The following is an 18,435-nucleotide window of genomic DNA, read 5'->3' on the forward strand; positions in this document are numbered from 1 at the left end:
TCTTATTCACTACAGTCACACCTTTAATTATGTTTGATAATGGTGGTGTCGAAATAGGAGAAGTAGGAAAAGGTGCTTTTATTACCTGAGGTCAGTGCAATCACAGGACACACACACACACACACACACACACACACACACACACACACACACACACACACACACACACACACACACACACACATATTGATTGATGTTAAGTGTTTGCTCAGATCAAGTGTCTGATGGATAGGAGATTAGATTTAAGAATATGTTTATTAATACAATCCTCCCGGGCTAAAAGTGTGTTGAAAGCAGTAAAACATTAATCCATGTTTTTTATCTTATAAATATAAGTGTCCAAAGGCAAGAGATTAAAAAGGTTGGAACTTGAAGCTCAAGGGCAAATGAAGTCATGAGTCACTCGTGTAAATTCAAAAATTGCTTTTTTAAAAAAAAAACTTTTTCAAGTCAAGTCTATAGTCTGGACTAAAGTCAAAGTTGTTTAAGTGTACACCTTTAATAAGAGCAGATGGTATGGTACTGAAATTATTTAGAAAAGAAGACCACTCAGGGATTCAGCGCTCTTAAAAAACACACTGCCAACATTTTGTGAGATAAATAATAAAATTAGATTCCAACAACTGAAAAATTTGGCAACAGCATCAAAAATTTCAACAAAACTTAAAATGAGTCCAAGGCCAAGTTTAGCTCCAAGTAAATGGGTTGATAAAAACAGGAGCAAAAAGTGAAATGTTTTTACCGAGCCACAAATTCAGACAACCACTTGTGTTAATAGCAGCAATTAATTTATAGACTAAAGTGCCACTTTTCCAGATGAACTTAACTTAATCTATGCTCACGTTGATGTCCTCAACAAAGAGCCAGCTGTAAAGTCTACTTGAAAATGAAAACATCTACATCAGCATTTAATAAAACTTCACTCTGAAACTGGTTACTGGACTTCCTCACAAACAGACCCAGACTGTTCGTATTGGTAGTCACACCTTCTCCACCTCCCTCCACTCTAGTGTTCAACACTGCAGCCCCACTAGTGTTGAGTGCTCAACCTCTTCCTATTTACACTCTACACCCATGACTGCAACCACCGACATGGAGACAACTCGTTGTGAAGTTTGCGGATGACACCACCACCATTAGCTGGATTTCAAACAACGATGAGAGTTTAAAAACGGTATCTTGCAGAATGGTGCATAGAGAACAACCTACTGCTCACCATCAAAACCAAGGAGTTGATTTGCTGATTGTAGAAAAAAGTAGGCAAAGACACACACCCCCATCTACATCAGTGGAGCTGAGGTGAACAGTTTTAGGTTCCTGGGAATCAGCATCACACACATCTCCACCCTAGTAAAGAAAGCCCGGAAACTGCTGTATTTCTTAGGGAAACTTAAGAAGGCAAAATCCCATGCCAAGTTCTTGTTAACTTTTACAGAAGAGCAACAGAAAACATCCTGACTGGAAACATAAGAAATTGGCATGGGATGTGCAAAGTCCCAGACAGGAAGGCTCTGCAGTAGGTGATAAAAGCCTCTCAGAACATTGTTGGTACCCATCTACAAAGCATCAGTGATATCAAGGAGGTGAGGTGTCTGCACCAGAGCCTAAAGGATACTAAAAGACAACACCCACCCAGCCTGTTCACCCTGCAGCCATCTGGTAAGAGATACAGAGGTATCACAAGACTACAGAGCAGCTTCTTTCTGCAGGTTGTGTGACTACTGAATTCATCCTGTGCGCTCCAATGTAAAAAACGTTTTATTTTTATGATTTATGATTTATTAATCCAAGTCTATAATTTCTGTTTTGTGAGTAGCATAAAGGGACAAACTACATTTCTTCATAAAACCTTGTGTTGTCTGAGTGCCCACATAAATTATTATCTTGGCACAACTCATGTAGTAGAGATGAGGGGAATGTAAAAAGTCAGTATGGGGATTCCCCAACTTCATGTGTGTCATGCTATGTGTGTGTCTGCATTTAACAATTCAATTGTGCACTTATGAATATATTTATGCACATGTGGCTGCATCATGTAACAGTTTATAAGCAAGGCTGAATCTTAGTTCTCACTGGGAACTGAATGCGTGTGAAGAGCACAGCAGGAGAAGATGACATTTTATGATCATTTTAAACTTTTATACCAACAACTCACACAGATTTCCTGTGGGCCTGTATGTTTATAGGTTAATGGGAAGAGCACAGCGGCAACACTGCCAGGACTAGGAGCTTGATCCCAACTGGGATACCACATGTTTAATAATGTATGATTTATACGGTACAATAATGCACTTGAGTAAAAACATCACTTGGCATATGGTAATACGGTCTCAGTCAGCATACATCTGTCTGAGGCATTATATTGTAAATGTTTCTTTTTTCAGGGTTTCAAGTAGCAGTTTTTTTTCTCAGTTAACAAAGACATACACATGCACTGTTTTCGAAGATTATTTTCATAGTATGTGAACATTTGAATGTAGTATTAAATGTTGAATTGGTTAAATTAAATGTAACCATTTTGAGTTTGATATAATGCCTATAGGTAGCAACAGTACTTGATAAGAAGTGAGTCTGACTGTTTTGTTATTTGATATAATGTCTACAACTATAGATGAATGTGGTATGGTGTGAATGTCACCTATTTGGTAGTTGAGCTGCTTAGAAAGCCACTATTGCTATTTATGGTCTTTTGAATGTGGAGGTTTGACACCATAAATTGTTGATTTGGCTGACAGCTGTTGGTGGCATTGCACTTTAAGATAGTTCCATGTTGGTTACGATATTTGCTGCTTGGTTACGTATAGGCAATTAAAAGATCCTAGTGTTGATTGAATATTGAAGAACTTAACAGTGACACAATCTGTTGACTCTTCTATATTTAACCCAGATCAAGATATATAAATAAATATATATGTGTATATATATATATATATATATATATATATATATATATATATATAGTGTGACAGTGTGCATCCATCCTCCAGCTGCTTTCCAGCGAAATTCAACCTCTGCTGATCAGGAGGAATGTATAGATTGCCTATACGCAACCAAGCAGCAACTTCCCCTGTTAACAATTGGCATGACATCAACTGAGCATTGGGTGTCTTGCTCAAGGGCTCCACAATGACATCTAAGAGCATGCCTGATTCAGTTGGCGTTTGACATGAATGTGTTCACACATATGGGTAATGTGTGAGACTGTGTGTACTCATTCCTTTGTGGTTTGTGTGTATGTGGGACTGTGTCCCATTGTCTGGAAGTGAGTGCCAAGTATGACAGCATAAAACAATGTGTGTGTGTGTGTGTGTGTGTGTATTTATGGCACATAGTTTGGCACCCAATAACAATTTGCTTAAATAATTGTTGGTTCCAAGGGGCCTGGATAATTGTTAATGTCTCTTCCTATGGACAGGGCATGCACACATACATAAACATCACACACACACACACACACACACACACACACACACACGCTTCACTGAATAGCAGTGCCTCAACGCTGCTCATTAGCTGCTCAGGCGTGACAGTGAAGAACTGGGTTACTGCTCACATATACATACTGCACAAGCATATACACACACACACATCTATAGGCACAGACATGCAAACACCAGTCATGACCTGTTATAAAACAGATGAATGTGGAGAGAAAAGGAGGCAAAGCAGAGCCTTGACAATATGGAAGCGCTCCGGGGCTTTTCACCTTTTTATTGCTAATGAGGATTGTGAGGAAGTAAAGAGAGAGCATGAAAGAGATGCAGAAAGAGTGACTTAATGGAGGGAAAAAAATCATCTTCCAACTGATGAGATTAAATGATGCTAATTTGGCTCCATTTCATATTTCTGAAAGATCAATTTGACATAGAGAGGTGGAAGGAGAGGATTAATGCTCTAATTAATCTCTTAATTTCCATATGAGGTTAACAATGAACAGGATGTGTAGCCAGAACAGTAAAAGCCTGTGAAGGTGAAGGCGCCTCTATTACCCGAGGTCAAAGTGATATATGAAGCAGGACCAACAGACATATGAGCCGTAAAATCAGGCGATCATCAGTGTGTAGCGGTGGGCTATTTTTCTAGATTTACCAGCGTCTACAGTGGAGATTAAACTCATCTTGTTATCAAGAGGGATGAGGTGTGTTGTTGAAACTATTGCTCAGATCCATCTTGGTTTAAATGGCACACCGATAAAGCGCATAATTTTTAACCCATTAGATTTAATGGCCTACTGATATATCTCACACAGCATGTATGAGACAAACAATGACACTCAAATACATCAATATATTCCTCTTAACACAATCTTAGGAGTTGCATATTAAGAGCATTTTTGTTTCATGACAAATTTGTGTACATGAATCCTTTATTAGCAATTACACTGTAGTCTATAAGCCATTTAAGCCATTTATTGCCACCATGCACACAAGTAGAGAAGAAAACACAAGAATTTTTAAAGTTACCAATTACAGTAGGTACCTAAGAAAACAGTGACTATTAGTGCTCTGAGGGGGTGGGAGGGTACTTCTGTTGAAATTAGTACATCAGAGCAAACATTACATTTAACAATTACACAATGAAAGAATTTCCAAATATACTAAATTAGGTTATTAGGATTCTAAATGGTGCATCGTCTTAATTAATGTCTGCAAAGGATGAACACTTACACACAGTGAATATATATATGAAGAGGATTGTGCATGGTTATATTGTGGACTTGTATTTGCCTCATTGAGGCTCTGCTTTTGATGTGTTCTCAGCCCAGAGGAGCTATTGACTTTTTTTTGTTTCTTTCTTGTTTTTCCAAGCCTGCTTTTACCTCCACACCTGCCCTGCATTCAGTCTCATTAGTCCTGCCCCACTCCCTCTGTCTTCCCCAGCCATCACTTCTCAGTCTACCCTTGTGTCTTGCCATCTGGTCTTGTTGTTTCATTAGTTCAGTTTGTATTAGAACAACTTGGTTGGTTTTTAGTCCGGTTTTTAGACATTATTATTCAGCTTTGCTCTACCTGCAGTCTTGTGTATTTGGGTCCACCTGCTCTGCTCCACCTAACAATGAAGAAAGTAATAAACTCACTTTAGTCACACACAACTATATGTGTGTATTTAAAACACAAGTAAAGAGGATCTTAACATGTGGTTAGTGTTGCTGCAAGCCGCAAAAAATGGAAATGAACAATATATATAGAGTAGGCCATGGTTAGGCATGAGTGAGCACAGGTAAGAAAGTGTGGATTGCTGAATGGTAACACTCTGTTCTACACACACCTTTCAAATAATTTAATTTAGTCCCATTCGGGATTTTCTGCTTGTCCTTGCTCAATTTAATTCTAAATCCCTTCAAGTAAATTGGTAAGTTACGCATCAAAAGCAGTGGAGAGAGTAATAATCAAAGATTGAAGGCAAATTCATTGAAGTTCCAGTCTGTCCAGCTGTAATAAATCTTCTCATTTGAAATCTATGTAGAAAATCCTACATACATTTCCTACTTGGGTTGTTTTATAAATGTGACTTATGAGACAGGATTTCCACTGACAAATAGGGTGTGAAATCAGATCTGTAGAGTTCATTGTAGCATCACATGGCATAATGGTGCTTAGTCCTGGGAATTTGAAGCTACTGTCACAAGCAGAATGGAGGAATTAAAGGTCATCAGTTCAAATCCATGACCTCAGACGATATGTGTAGAGACTGAATGCCTTGATTCCTCATGCATGCTCTTTCCGGAAATACCTAACCAGGGACTTATCTCTCCTTCAAAGAGAAGAAATGTGATACAATACAGTATAGCACAGTATATACTGTAGATGTCATGTTACCATAGATAAGTGAGAGCTTTAGATTTGATTTATTGTTTACTCTCAGATCAATCTACCACAGAATACAAGATGAGCACATCATAGTATGAAAGATGAAAAACACTTAATTTAATTCATGTTAGCTTTAAAATAAATGTGTTATGTGCATTAAAAATGTAATAGTTGAAAGAATTGTATATGTTAGGTCTCTCATACTTAATTGTCACACCTGGATCCTTTGAAGACATTTCCAATAAGAAACCAGTGAGATGTATGGCTTTGTGATTCATGTTTGTGTCTAACTTCACACCTGACTGTCTTTGTATGTATTATTAATGCCATTTAGGAAATATTTAGGGTCCAAAGTTAGTATCTGTTTTCACAAGAGGCCAGATACTTTGCCACCCAGAATGATATATTGACAGCTCAATAGCCATGTCCGTATTTGGTGAATTCACACCTCACTATTTACCTCCGAGGGCAATGTTCTTCATCATCAGTGTCATTTTATTTATTTAACTACTTGGAAAACACTTTGAGGAAGAGCCCTCATTTACAATGGTGCTGAAGTCCAGGCATAATAAGAGCAGACACACTATGATGTGGCATTAAAGGAGAAAAACACTGCTACAAGGTAAAATTAACAATGCTTAAAGGTAAAACGTGGAGGAAGTGATGAGACAAACAAATAAAACAATAAGAACAATAAAAGCAGTTACAATTACAATCAATAAAATTAGGATTTTTTTTTTTTTAAGCATGTTCAATGTGCTTCTCTCTCCTATCCTCTCTCTCCTCTCTACCCCAACCAGTTGAGGCAGATGGCCGCCCACTCTGAGCCTGGTTCGATCTGAGGTTTCTTCCTGTTAAAAGGGAGTTTTTTGTTGCCGCTGTCGCCAAGTGCAGTGCTTGCTCATGTGGGAATGTTGGGTCTCTTTAAAATTAAAACCTGAAGAGTACGGTTTAGAACCTGCTCTATGTGGAAAGTGCCTTGACATGACTTTGTTGTGATTTGGCGCTATACAGATAAAGATTGATTGATTGATGAGTATGTGGGTGACAGTGACAGAGAGCGGATCTTCCTAACTCTTAAAATAAGAACATTTTCTAGAGTCTCAACAATCAGCTCCGGACTGTAAGCAGTGTGTACATGTCTCCATGCCTCATTCACTCCTCCCTCGGGTTATTACTATGAAATATCAATGTATTAATATTTGACCAGTCTGGTTAGATAAATGTTTGGAGGAATCCCTTTCAGGCTTTTTAGTGGCTCCAAGCATGGCTGCATGTCACAAGCCCTTGATGTTGTGGGCTTAAATCCTGCATACAATGATTCTGGCGCGTCATCATGTTCTTTCCGTGAAGCAAAAATATTACAAAAGAAAAGGACAAAAAAAAACTCCTTCAAAGAAATTTCCAACCTGATTCCCTGGTTGACTGAACCACTGGTAAGGGCTCACTGTGTCACTGTTATATAAGGTTATACAGTATGTTATGACAGAGAGGAAACCCACAGATAAACAGGATACATGGATTTAAATGAGAAGGAGTAATATTCACAGTTTCTATTGTTATAATAGAAAAATGTGCCACATTCCTTTACACAGGGGTAGATATAATGGAAATACACAATTACAAACATGCACACCGAAAATGGGCCTGTGATGTTCTTCATAATAAAATAACAATTTTACTGTTTGATTTGGATTCATTCACATCAGCAAAAAAAGCTCTAAAAACCACACTGTATGCTACGTGGCCAACAACAAACTGCAAAGTTCTGAGTAAATATTGGACATGCATTGATCAGGTAGCCAGAAATACAACTCCAATTCAATGTAAATGTTGCTTTGTGTTTGCTGGATGTGTACAGTAAATATTCACAATTCACTTTATCAACGTAATATTTACAGCTTGTTCCGTTGCACCCAAGTGGTCAAAAAAACAATAAATAAAACCATTCGTAACTGAAAGTAATGTGGTGTTATCCAAAACTGTGAGTGGGTTACAATAACTGAGCAAAGTGGATCATGAATACACGCACACACAATGGATAGTTTGTTCGAGTAGACGGCGTCTGTGCAGAGAGGAGGTTGATGTCCTCCAGCATTACCAATGATCAACAACTAATTAGGAGGAGTTGTTCACAGTCTGTTACTAGGAGTGATGCCAGGCAATCTCAACACCCCTTAAATTCCTCTCTACTCTCGACTTTAGACAGACACAAAACAATTTCTACTACTTGCCAATTATATCTGGGCCGTTGGGCTTCCCAACCCTCGTAAATAGTATGACATGAGATCTTTGTAGCAAGGTCAGAAATAATTCTTCCATTGGTGATCTTATTGATCGTAGTGCAGTAAATTGCTATATTGCTGCAACTAACTGCATCACAGGATTTCAGGAGCTGGATACTGAAAATCCTCAGTGCATAAGCATGACCTCGGGTCAATATTTGAATATCCTGTCTTTTGCATGCTTAACTTGCAGAAAACGTCTCACTTGAGCTTGACAGTGTGGTTATTTTGTCACTTGCATAGTATCTGTATTTACCTCCGCCTAATAGGAAAGTGTCTGTGGAAGGTGAGGAAGACAGGACTGACCACAAAGAGACTCACTAGAGAGGGGAGGTGTATGAGGGAAGTTATCTAATATTACACATGAAAAATAGTTCAGTCAAAAGGGGGCGAGGCTACTTTTGTTAGCTTTCTTCTCCTTTCATCCCTCGTTCACCATCTATCTAATTAGCTAAAGTCCAGTGGGCGGATATGTCACACAGGATGTACACAAGCACATATGTGTACACACACAACACACACACACACACACACACATACACACACACACACACACTATGTAGCAGACACAGATATATCAGCACTATTAAAACTTTCACCATCCAGCCCCACCTACCTCATTTATCTCTCTCTGTCTTGTTAGACTGCTACTCGCTCTCATTGTCCCCCCTCCCTCTACCTCCCTCTCCCGCTACTGATTTATGGAGATTCTTAAAAACGCCCCCTTGAGTCCTTCACACCAGAAATGCCCCTCCAGTGCTCCTCTGTCAAAGCAGAGCAGAGACAGCGAGAGCCCAGTACTTTCATAAAATCCATGCATCCATGATAGATGAGAGTTTCACTGGGAAGTGGGGCAAATTAGAAATTAATATGTTTCTGGTGGCGACATCAGAGACTTCTGAAATCTATGTAGCAGTTGGGGGGTTAACTGCTCTGTCTGTCTCTCTTCCCCTTATCCCCCTCCTGCTAACTTGCTCGTGTTCACATTGTTGGCTGGTGCAGCGGGATGTCAGCCAACCAGCTACAATATCTAACTGGCAACAAGTAGCTTTTTGATAAACAGTCAAGAACTCCACACTGATGTAACAAACGCTAGATAGATATATGTAGCGTTTCATTATCGTGAACTCTGTATTATGTCTCCTGTATCCTGTCCAAGACTTGTCAATGCTGAGAGAAACTCAATAAATACAAAGATTGAATTTAAAGGATAGGTTCCATGATATGATACTCTCATGCCACACATAAGTTGACAACCTTATTTGGCCTCTTGCAAAAACATTTGGTTATCCTTATCCAAAAACTCTTTTACCTCCTTCAGTGAGTTTTGTTCATATCTTCCAAGTCAGATTCAACAAACCCTCATAACTCCCCAAACTTGTTGCAAATTGCTCATTTCAGTTATGAATGCCACCTGTTCCTGAGTAGGTCCACATTTGTGATATTTGATCATTAGCATAATCAATGCACCAAACTTTGCAATATAAGGTTACATGTTCCACTCATTTGTGGGCGAGTTTCTTTTACAAAAATGTTAAAGAGTAAAAAACAAGGATTTCATACTTCAGAGCTACGAGTCCTGCTGTCAGAAATCAGCAAGACATAACACATTTAGGGGCGTCAGTTGTAGGGGGCTCGAAAACATTTAGAAAATATTTATTACGGCTGAAAACAACATGTCATCAGCACAGCCAGACAGGTATTTTTCCCTTTGCGAAAAAAGACAGAAAATAGTTGTGCATGACTACTATGACAGGTCTGGACCACTCATGAATTTTGTTTGTACCTGAAACAAAATTCTAAGTGCAAGAAAAATGATCAATGCCACATATTTTCTTGGGCTTGTCTGTATAAATGGTTCTTCTATGAGGCCCATCATTTGCTCTAATCATTTCTCCTGTCTATGTAGTGTTTCCTTCTTAGATTGACTTCGTCATAACAAGTGGTGGCAAAATACAAAATCCTTGTATTTGTGCAAAAATATATTCCTGAAGCTGCTGTAATCAATAATGTTATAATTGATCAAATGACTGTAGAAGAAGTAGCTTATAGTGATGAACCCACAAAGATTTTTCACCTAACTCTACTGTTTCCCTCAGATCTGCAAAGCTTTAGGCATCTTTCAGCTCAGTGCTTTGGTTTAATGTCTCACAACTTTACTGTGTTGTTTCACTCTTACTGCCCTCATCAGCTTGGTTTTCAGCAAAAAAGCTATGAAAATCCTCTGTATGCTACCTGTCTAGTACATAATGACAAGAAGACAACGTTAGTGATTAGCTAATGAACATACGCAGTTAGCAGCTAAAGAGCCAGACACTTCCCTCAAGAGTTGGTAGAGCCCAGAAAAGAGTTGGTTCTCCAACAATGGGATCGATTGTTTATGTAACTGCATAAAAAACAACATATATGCATGTTCAAGAAGTCAGGTGACATTATTATAGAACGACAAAGTCCACATAGGGAAGAGTAGTAGCAGTGGATAGATGGGTCAACATCGCATCTGACTAACACAGCAGATTGTTGTTTGTTTCCTGTTTTCAACCATAAGTCAAATATTGCCTTTTTAAACCATGACTGTTCCCTAACCTTAACAATGTGGTCCATATTGTAACCCAAACCACAACATTTCCCAAACCTTAAAAAAAGTACTTATTTTAACCCAAACCATGATCTTTTCAAAGAAGGCAACAGCCCACTCTTGTTATGTGGGGACCCACTAAACATTGCCCCATGACCCACTTTGAACCTCACACTCAAGATTCAGTACATTGTGCCTACCATTATAATTGCTTACAGGATTTCTCTCGTTCAAGTGAAACTGTCAGAATTACCAGATGTTTTCCTCTGACTCGCTCTTCAAAGTGTTTCCCTTTTGTCATTTCACCACTGTCTGAGTCGATTGTGTGTGATATTATTTCGAATCAATTCAAATTGAATCCTGAAATGTCAGATGAAAGACGATCATGTCAGGGGAAAATGATAAAAGTGTCTCTGTGTCAGTCTCTTCACATCAATGGGAGAGACTGTTTCCCCTTTTTCCATTCTGTAGTCTGTAGTCTGTCAAAAAACCACCAGTGAAAATTAAAAATTGCTTCTGTCATGGCACAGATGATTCTAAGGACTTCAATAGAAGAGGTTATTTTGATTCGGGTAGGTTATGTGCTCTATAAGGTATGCAGTCCGTATTTAAAAGTGGCTGTAACACTGACTGAATTAAAGTAGACAGATACAGTAAATGAACTGCCAGAATTATCAGAGGTCTTCGTGATTTTTTAGAGCAAAACTTTGAAAACTCCATAGTTTTAAATGGGAATGTGTTGAGGTTAGACGGGTAATGAGGCAACCTGGTGCTGCTGTGATGAGTCATAACTTTCTCTTTCCATAAATATAGAACACCTACATGAAGCCTTTGTAAGTGGAAACAAAGGGCAAAGAGCAGAGGAAGCTTGAACACCTTTGTCGGACAGCATCACAGTGTGCATGCTTTGTGTTTTTAATGTATGTGTATTTCAATTGTACAGATACCACATGTTCTTGATTGTATTCATTTTCTTTCTAATAAACACTGAGTAGTCTAACAGAGGTGTAATTGAATAATAACAACAAAATGTAGGTCACAAGTACATTTTTGTAGGTCTCTACAGTATTGAATGCTCAGTTTGGGGTGAGGAGATTAAGTTTGTATTACAGTTCAGTGAGAGGTAAAGCATTTGGTGGTTAGTGTTAGGGGTTAAGGAATTAACCAAAGTCACCTGAATTCCTTTACAAGTCTAAAATTACAAGGACTGTGAGAACTAGAGAACAGAGAAAGAGACAGAGAAAGAGACAGAGACAGATTAGACACGGAAAATCAGACTGGGTCTCTTCACTTTGCAACTTCAGCACACATTCCGATCAGATGAGTGGGCCTATCATACATTTTGTATAAGTGGAAATGTATTATGAAGGAAATTGAAAAATTGACACATGGGATGAAATACTTTTTGAGAAAAATGTTCAGTATTCTGTCGAGCTCTCATTGCAGTAGTTATTAAATGTGTTGCATTTGAAGATCTCGCAGGGCCCTCTCAAATACCCACAACATCAAATGGTTCTTTGGATTAAAGCACCATTATTGAAAACGGTGCCTTTAAATTAATTGCTTTTAAATCAAAATTGTGATTTGTAAGAGTGCAAATGGTAAATGTTTCTCTATTATTGCAACACACTACTATACCATAATAACTACTCATGTCTGATTAATATGTGCTCATAATCTATGAATTTGTAAATATTATGACTTTCAAAAGTTTAACTGCTGGACGCAAGATGTCCCGTACTTCACTGAACAGTCTGTTCTCATTGTATGTGTACTGGAGGCTTCAAATTTCCACATCACACTTGTATCAACTGCATACTGGCACTTGATTGGCTATAAACTTGTTGTGATGTACAAATCATGCTGGTTGGCATACCCTTTAAACTCAGATTTAAGGAGAGCACAGAGAAAAGTTCCACCTTCAGTAGATGAATGTGAAAACAGACTTTGCATCTCTCTGTATTCGGCACATATTTCATTCTGCATGTGAAGCTCAAACATCTAAGGAACAAGAAGAAAAACACATTTTTGACTGGAGGGGGACTTTAAAGATTAGTCAATCTCCACCATGAGTTACTCTCGTGGGAAACACATCACCAGCAGTTCTATGCTGACAACTGCAAACAGCAGTTCATTTTCTATTCCTTTTTTAAATGTTGTTTTCTAGATTGAGAGAAGAATGTGTATAATATAACCAATAACTCCAGACTTGATGTTTTAGCATATGAAAGCAAACACATATCACGCATATTCTTCTAGGCTTGCAGCTAATAATGGGTTTTTTTTTTTTTTTTACAATCCTTCCAACCGAAAAACCTGCAAAATAGAAAAAGCTGGGTTGTCAAGCATAGTAATGGTGTGAGAAAACATGTGACGGGATGACTGCACTAAGTGAGATGGTGTATATTGAGAAGAAAGACAGACTGAGCACTGATCCTTGAGGAACCCCTGTGGATAAGCCTTGTAGTTTGGACACTTCACCCCTTCAAGGTACAGTAAAAGATCTTACTGAGAGGTAGAACATCAACCAGCGGAAAGTAAATTCTAAATGTGTGACTTATTTTGAGCACCCACCATGGTCTTGTCTGAGGAGATTTGTGCTTTAGGGCGTTCAGTTTTGTTTTATTCAGATTTTCCATTAAGAACATTTTGTTTTAAGCCTAAATTAATATTACCACAGTTAACCGTAGACTGTAAATGAACTGTGCTACCCAAGTTAGTAGCTAGCATTAGGGTCACCTCCAGCCTCTGGTCACTTCTGGCTACAAAACATCCAAGATGGTGATGGTCAAAATGCTGAATTCAAGCCTTCACAATGGGAGTCCACAAACCGATAGGTAACGTCATGGTAGCTATGCCCCTAACTTTTTTTTTTACTCTTCACAGTCTATGCTCTAAGGTGGGTGTTAATGTTTCATCAGTGGAGTAATTTAAAAACAAATCTTCAAAAAACTATAATTACCACATTAAAATCATAAAAATAACATATACTCCTTCTTCCTCATTAGAAATTCCAGTCTATAGACAATCTTTTAAAATTTGAATATTGAATATTGGACCCAGATTGGCTTTCAAACTAGTTGCGGTGCCACAATCATGCTCATAGTCCCACCCATAAAAAAACAGATTCACATAGAAACTTTCCCCCTTCAGCAGATGAATTTGAAAACAGCCTTTTAGTGTCAAACTCTGCACATCTACCATCCTTCACAGTGAAGTTTAAACATCCAACCAGCGTAACAAGAAGGAAAACATTTTTATGAGTGGAGGGGATTTTAAAGAGCTTTTTAAAATGTCTATTAATCTGCAGTATATTCTTTCTAAAACATTTATCCACTAAGTAATACAAAGTTACACATCCCTGTCTGTCTTGACTGAAACAATTAAAAAGGAATCAAAGGCTTTTTAAAAAAAAAATCTTGACATAATTATTTAGATCCACTGATTCTGCATAGAAGAAACAAGTTTAAAAAGTGTGCCAATCATCTGAAGTCTCATTCACAATCTCACTGATTGTGGCCATTTGCAGCCTAAACAAATATTACTTGCCAGCTGCTCTTCTGCTACAGTTTAAACAAAGATTATAATGTTTACACTATACACAGAGACCTGCAAGTTACTAAAGTAATTTTCATATCCCGATTCCTCAAGTCAAGTTATGAATGCAATAATGATTGAGTCGGTAAATAAAATTAAACCTACATTAATTACTTCATATTAGTTTTGTTGTAAGAAACCACTCATTTAACTTTGATGAATCTCTTTTACACCTGCTAAAATTGACACATCTGAGTTAAAATAAAAGCATGAACACGCTGTGGATTTTCCACTCTTTCGCTCTGGATGTGAATGAGAGCTGAACACATTTTTTAAGCTTCCATAAACAAAACAAGAGCACCCTTTGGTGATTTCTCTATAATTTCCAGTGGTACATAACATTTTAGCCAAACTACCCTTTATAATTTCATTACACGCGTCAATGCAGCAACTATGTTTTGGGACTCACCTATTATCAGCCACAGGAGCGTTTGTTTCTGCAGTGCTGCCCCGGTCTGCGATCTCATCCTGTCGCTCTCAAAAGGATCCACTGACTGAAGTAAAAACTCAAAGAGTAATAGGTGACATCATAAGTGACAGCTGGTGGAGAAATCCATGTAATGTGACCGTCCGGTAAGTCACAACAGAAGCCTCTGCTGGATCACCTTGCGCAAAACTGCTCGGGGGGTAGAGAGGGAGGGAGCCAAGTGTCGTCCGTGTCCCCGCTTTACCTCAACTCCCCAGAATCTTCCTGTCACCGATCTTCTGCCATCCAGACATCACATATATCGTCTCGTAAAGTTGTGGTTATCTTCCCTGCCGGCAGCCCGGAGGTTTGGCTAAATCCGGTGCGCGCGTTTTGTGGAGTGTGCAGTGTTGGAAACTGTGCTGTGCGCAACGGGACGCACCAGCCTGGGACCGGTGGAGCTGAGAGGCTGTGTGAGCGCTCTCCGCCTCTCTGCGGGAAGACACGACTGTAGAGGAGCGGAGGGGACACTGGGGTAACCCAAACATAGCTATTACAGCGTAGGGAGGGGAAGTGGGGGTAATTTGGATGAGGGAGGAGGCAGTGGACTCCTTATGGTAGATTTTCCATTGGCTAATCGGATACCTCGACGGCCAAAACAGTATGGCAATAAACTTTAAACAAACAAACAGTAACTAAAGTTATTTAGTTGTTTAAATTAAATACAATGCCGGAAATTGCTCTGCAACGGTTTATAATACGATAAGGGTCAAACGCTAATGATTGTGATATTTAGGAACAGTTGTGGCCATAGTAGATAAAATGTATAGAAATAAAGTAGTCAGTATATACTTTGAAAAATATATGATATATGAAGGAACAAACGGTTCCACAACTTTCCATAAATTAGGCCACTTGTTTAAGAGTACCGTACCACTTTAGAGGAAACATCATTTCCTTGTAGGCTAATGTTAAGTCCGAGGAGCTTGACATCTTCGAGGTGTGACGGTGGAGAGGGAGCGTGTTTGCTGTGGATCTCGGGACAGGTGCAGTGTGCATATTCTGCGATGATTAGGCTGGAGGGTTCCGAGCTGTGGGACATTGCCATCTAGTGGTCATGAGGAGACCTACAGCGCGAGAATATAAAGTTGATTGCATGAACCTTAAAACGTTTACCAAGCAGGTACAGTGTGTTTGTTTGCCAAATTCCAGATATTCATGTATCTCTGATGGATCATTCTATTTAGTAGACTGAAGGCACAATACCTTTGTAAAATTGTTCAATATTTATATGTTCTGATATTTTGTCAGCTTTAAACAAAACTTTGACTGACACATTTGGGATCTTTGGACACTTTGGGATCTCCAGTCAAAATGGGTTATGTGATATGGAGTTGTTTTTTTTGTCTGCACAGCACAATTTGTAATGACTGCAGGTCAGAGGGGATGAACATGCTTAAGATAAAAGTTGGGGGAAACAACAACAAGTGGCATTAATTTAATATTAACTTTGCTTTTGTGGATGATTACAGAGATAATCTAGACGGATGGAGACTTACTGTGGTGCTTTGAATAAATGTGATCATTTATTTAGTATGATCCCTATTAGTTGCCACCAGGTAGCAACTATTCTCCTATGTGGGTGGACAAATTTCCTTTGTCCACCCACATATCTAGAGATAAATACACAGACATGAATGTCAACACTATATTTAATAATATGCTACCATCCAACAAAAACAAGCATGTTTGATGTTAAGAAGAAAACTCTAAATTAATACTGTATTTTATTGTATTAAAATCAATCTAAATGAATTTGAATATTTTTCATCTTTTAGTTCAAAGGCTAATCTAGCTGGAAATATTGACACATGATGTGCTTTGTGAAGTGTTTAAAATGTGTCTCTGTGGCAGCAATTTTCTTTGAACCCAATTTGAAAGGGCACATTCACATTTATGAAAAGGCCTAAAAATGACTCATCTACGTGGGTAGATTAGTTGGGACTATAGCTTCAGCTGAATCTTTGTTGACTTCTCTTCTCTCCTCTGCCAAATACTTTTCTATAGCCTTGTGATGTTACATCAGAGCATCAGAAAAACTCATAGACAACAAAAACTCACAAATAAGGTCAGTCAGAAGGATCACTGGTAAGAAGAACTGAACAGAGTATTACAGATAGTCAACGAAACAGCCAGTGGTAGTTTTACAAACAACTACAGAGAATGCTTTAAATGCGAAATACAATCCATAGCAAATACAAGGAACTAAAGATAACTCGGATTGATCTGTTTGGATTAAAAAAATCTCAAAAGGTCCAGAGAAAGAGTAGGCCTACCACAAATTTATGTTCTCAAAAATGTTTCCAGAAGAAATAAAGACATTTCTAGTACGGGACTGTTTTCCTCCTGTGCTAATGATGAGGATGCAAGAGGACCAGGGATCTAAATCTGAATGTTTTACCATGTCTATTACATGAATTAATTCTTACAGTGTAGTACAATTATCTCAATTTCTTTTATACATTTCATGAAACATTTTAGAAGTTCTCAGCATTTCCCAAAACAGTGCATATGTGAAGCAAAATACTTTAGTTAAACTGCAAAAGGCTTTAACTCACCCAAAACCTTTGATTCATATTGCAAAACTGAGTTTAAATTACATAAGCAACCATCCTCTGTATTCTCCTGCTATTACATCATCACAAGCAGCATCCATTACAGCAATCAAAGACATTTGATTTTGTGGTCGATGATCGTATGCTTTACACCTCCACTTTACACCTCCGTTTCCCTGCATCCAGTGTTCATCTGAGCAGCCGCCTCTATGTTGACAAAGTGTAATAACTCTGTTACCCCCAAGCTCTATAAGTGTGTATTTTAAAGTAATCATACTCATGACATACATCTGTAAGCTAACTGGACAGCACGTGCCATTGGTTGATCTAAGACGAGAGAAATTCCCCATTCGTAAGTGAAGTTCGAGTTTCACTTGACAATCAGTTTAGCAGGTGTACAAACACTCAATATCAATGCACTTTATGAAACATAGGCTTGGCAGATTTTGACATAGAGATTGACTATTCTGTATGTGGTGACTTACACAATAAAATAATCGTTCCATCTTTTTGAGAGTAAAAGTATTCAATTGAGAATAAACAAACTATGTTGATCACAAAGACATATACAACCAATAATTGTTAAGAATTGTAGACAATTGTACTTCATCATTTCCCTAAATGTGCTAAAACATTTACAGATGGCAACAAAGAAAGATAAATGCTCTTTCCTTTGTGCAAAAGTAATGTTACTGTTTTGAAGACATCAACTCTCATTTGAGAATTGAGCCAAAGCAACTGAGAAAACTTAAATAAAAACTGCAAAAACAATTTTTGGAATTTGTTATTATATAAGATAAGAGATGACAAATGTAGGGAAAGGCAGACCCAAAATCACACTCTTATTTCAAAGGTTTGAAGAGGAGATGAAACAGAAAGATAAGTAACCAAGTCCTATAAAGAGAGAGTGGTCCCATAAGTAGAGCATGGCTGGGATGTAGACAGTATCAAAAAAGGAAATTATGCAAACAAAAAAAAACATCAAGGAGAAAATACTGGTTAGCTCTGATGTAAAAGAAGAAAGCAAAAATGAAGGAAAAAAGATGTTGTGGCAAAAATGTGAAATGAAGAAAAAGTGAGTGAAGAACATCAACAAGATTAATGTGCACCATCAGGTTTGAGTCATTCTTCTCTTGTTTTGAAC

General features: G+C 38.2%; 1 protein-coding gene across 2 annotated transcripts in view; it reads right to left on the minus strand.

The window, feature by feature from the left end:
* Positions 1-15,160, minus strand: part of ramp1 (receptor activity modifying protein 1) — a 70,926-nt gene extending 55,766 nt beyond the window's left edge. For both annotated transcript variants that reach the window (XM_053329020.1, XM_053329019.1), the window contains exon 1: positions 14,680-15,160. In XM_053329020.1, coding sequence (XP_053184995.1) covers positions 14,680-14,737 — 58 coding nt within the window. In that variant the 5' untranslated portion in view covers positions 14,738-15,160. The remainder of the gene's footprint in view (positions 1-14,679) is intronic.
* Positions 15,161-18,435: the final 3,275 nt, after the last annotated feature.

Source organism: Scomber japonicus, chromosome 11 (assembly GCF_027409825.1).
Source record: "Scomber japonicus isolate fScoJap1 chromosome 11, fScoJap1.pri, whole genome shotgun sequence".
Classification (NCBI taxonomy): Eukaryota; Metazoa; Chordata; class Actinopteri; order Scombriformes; family Scombridae; genus Scomber; species Scomber japonicus.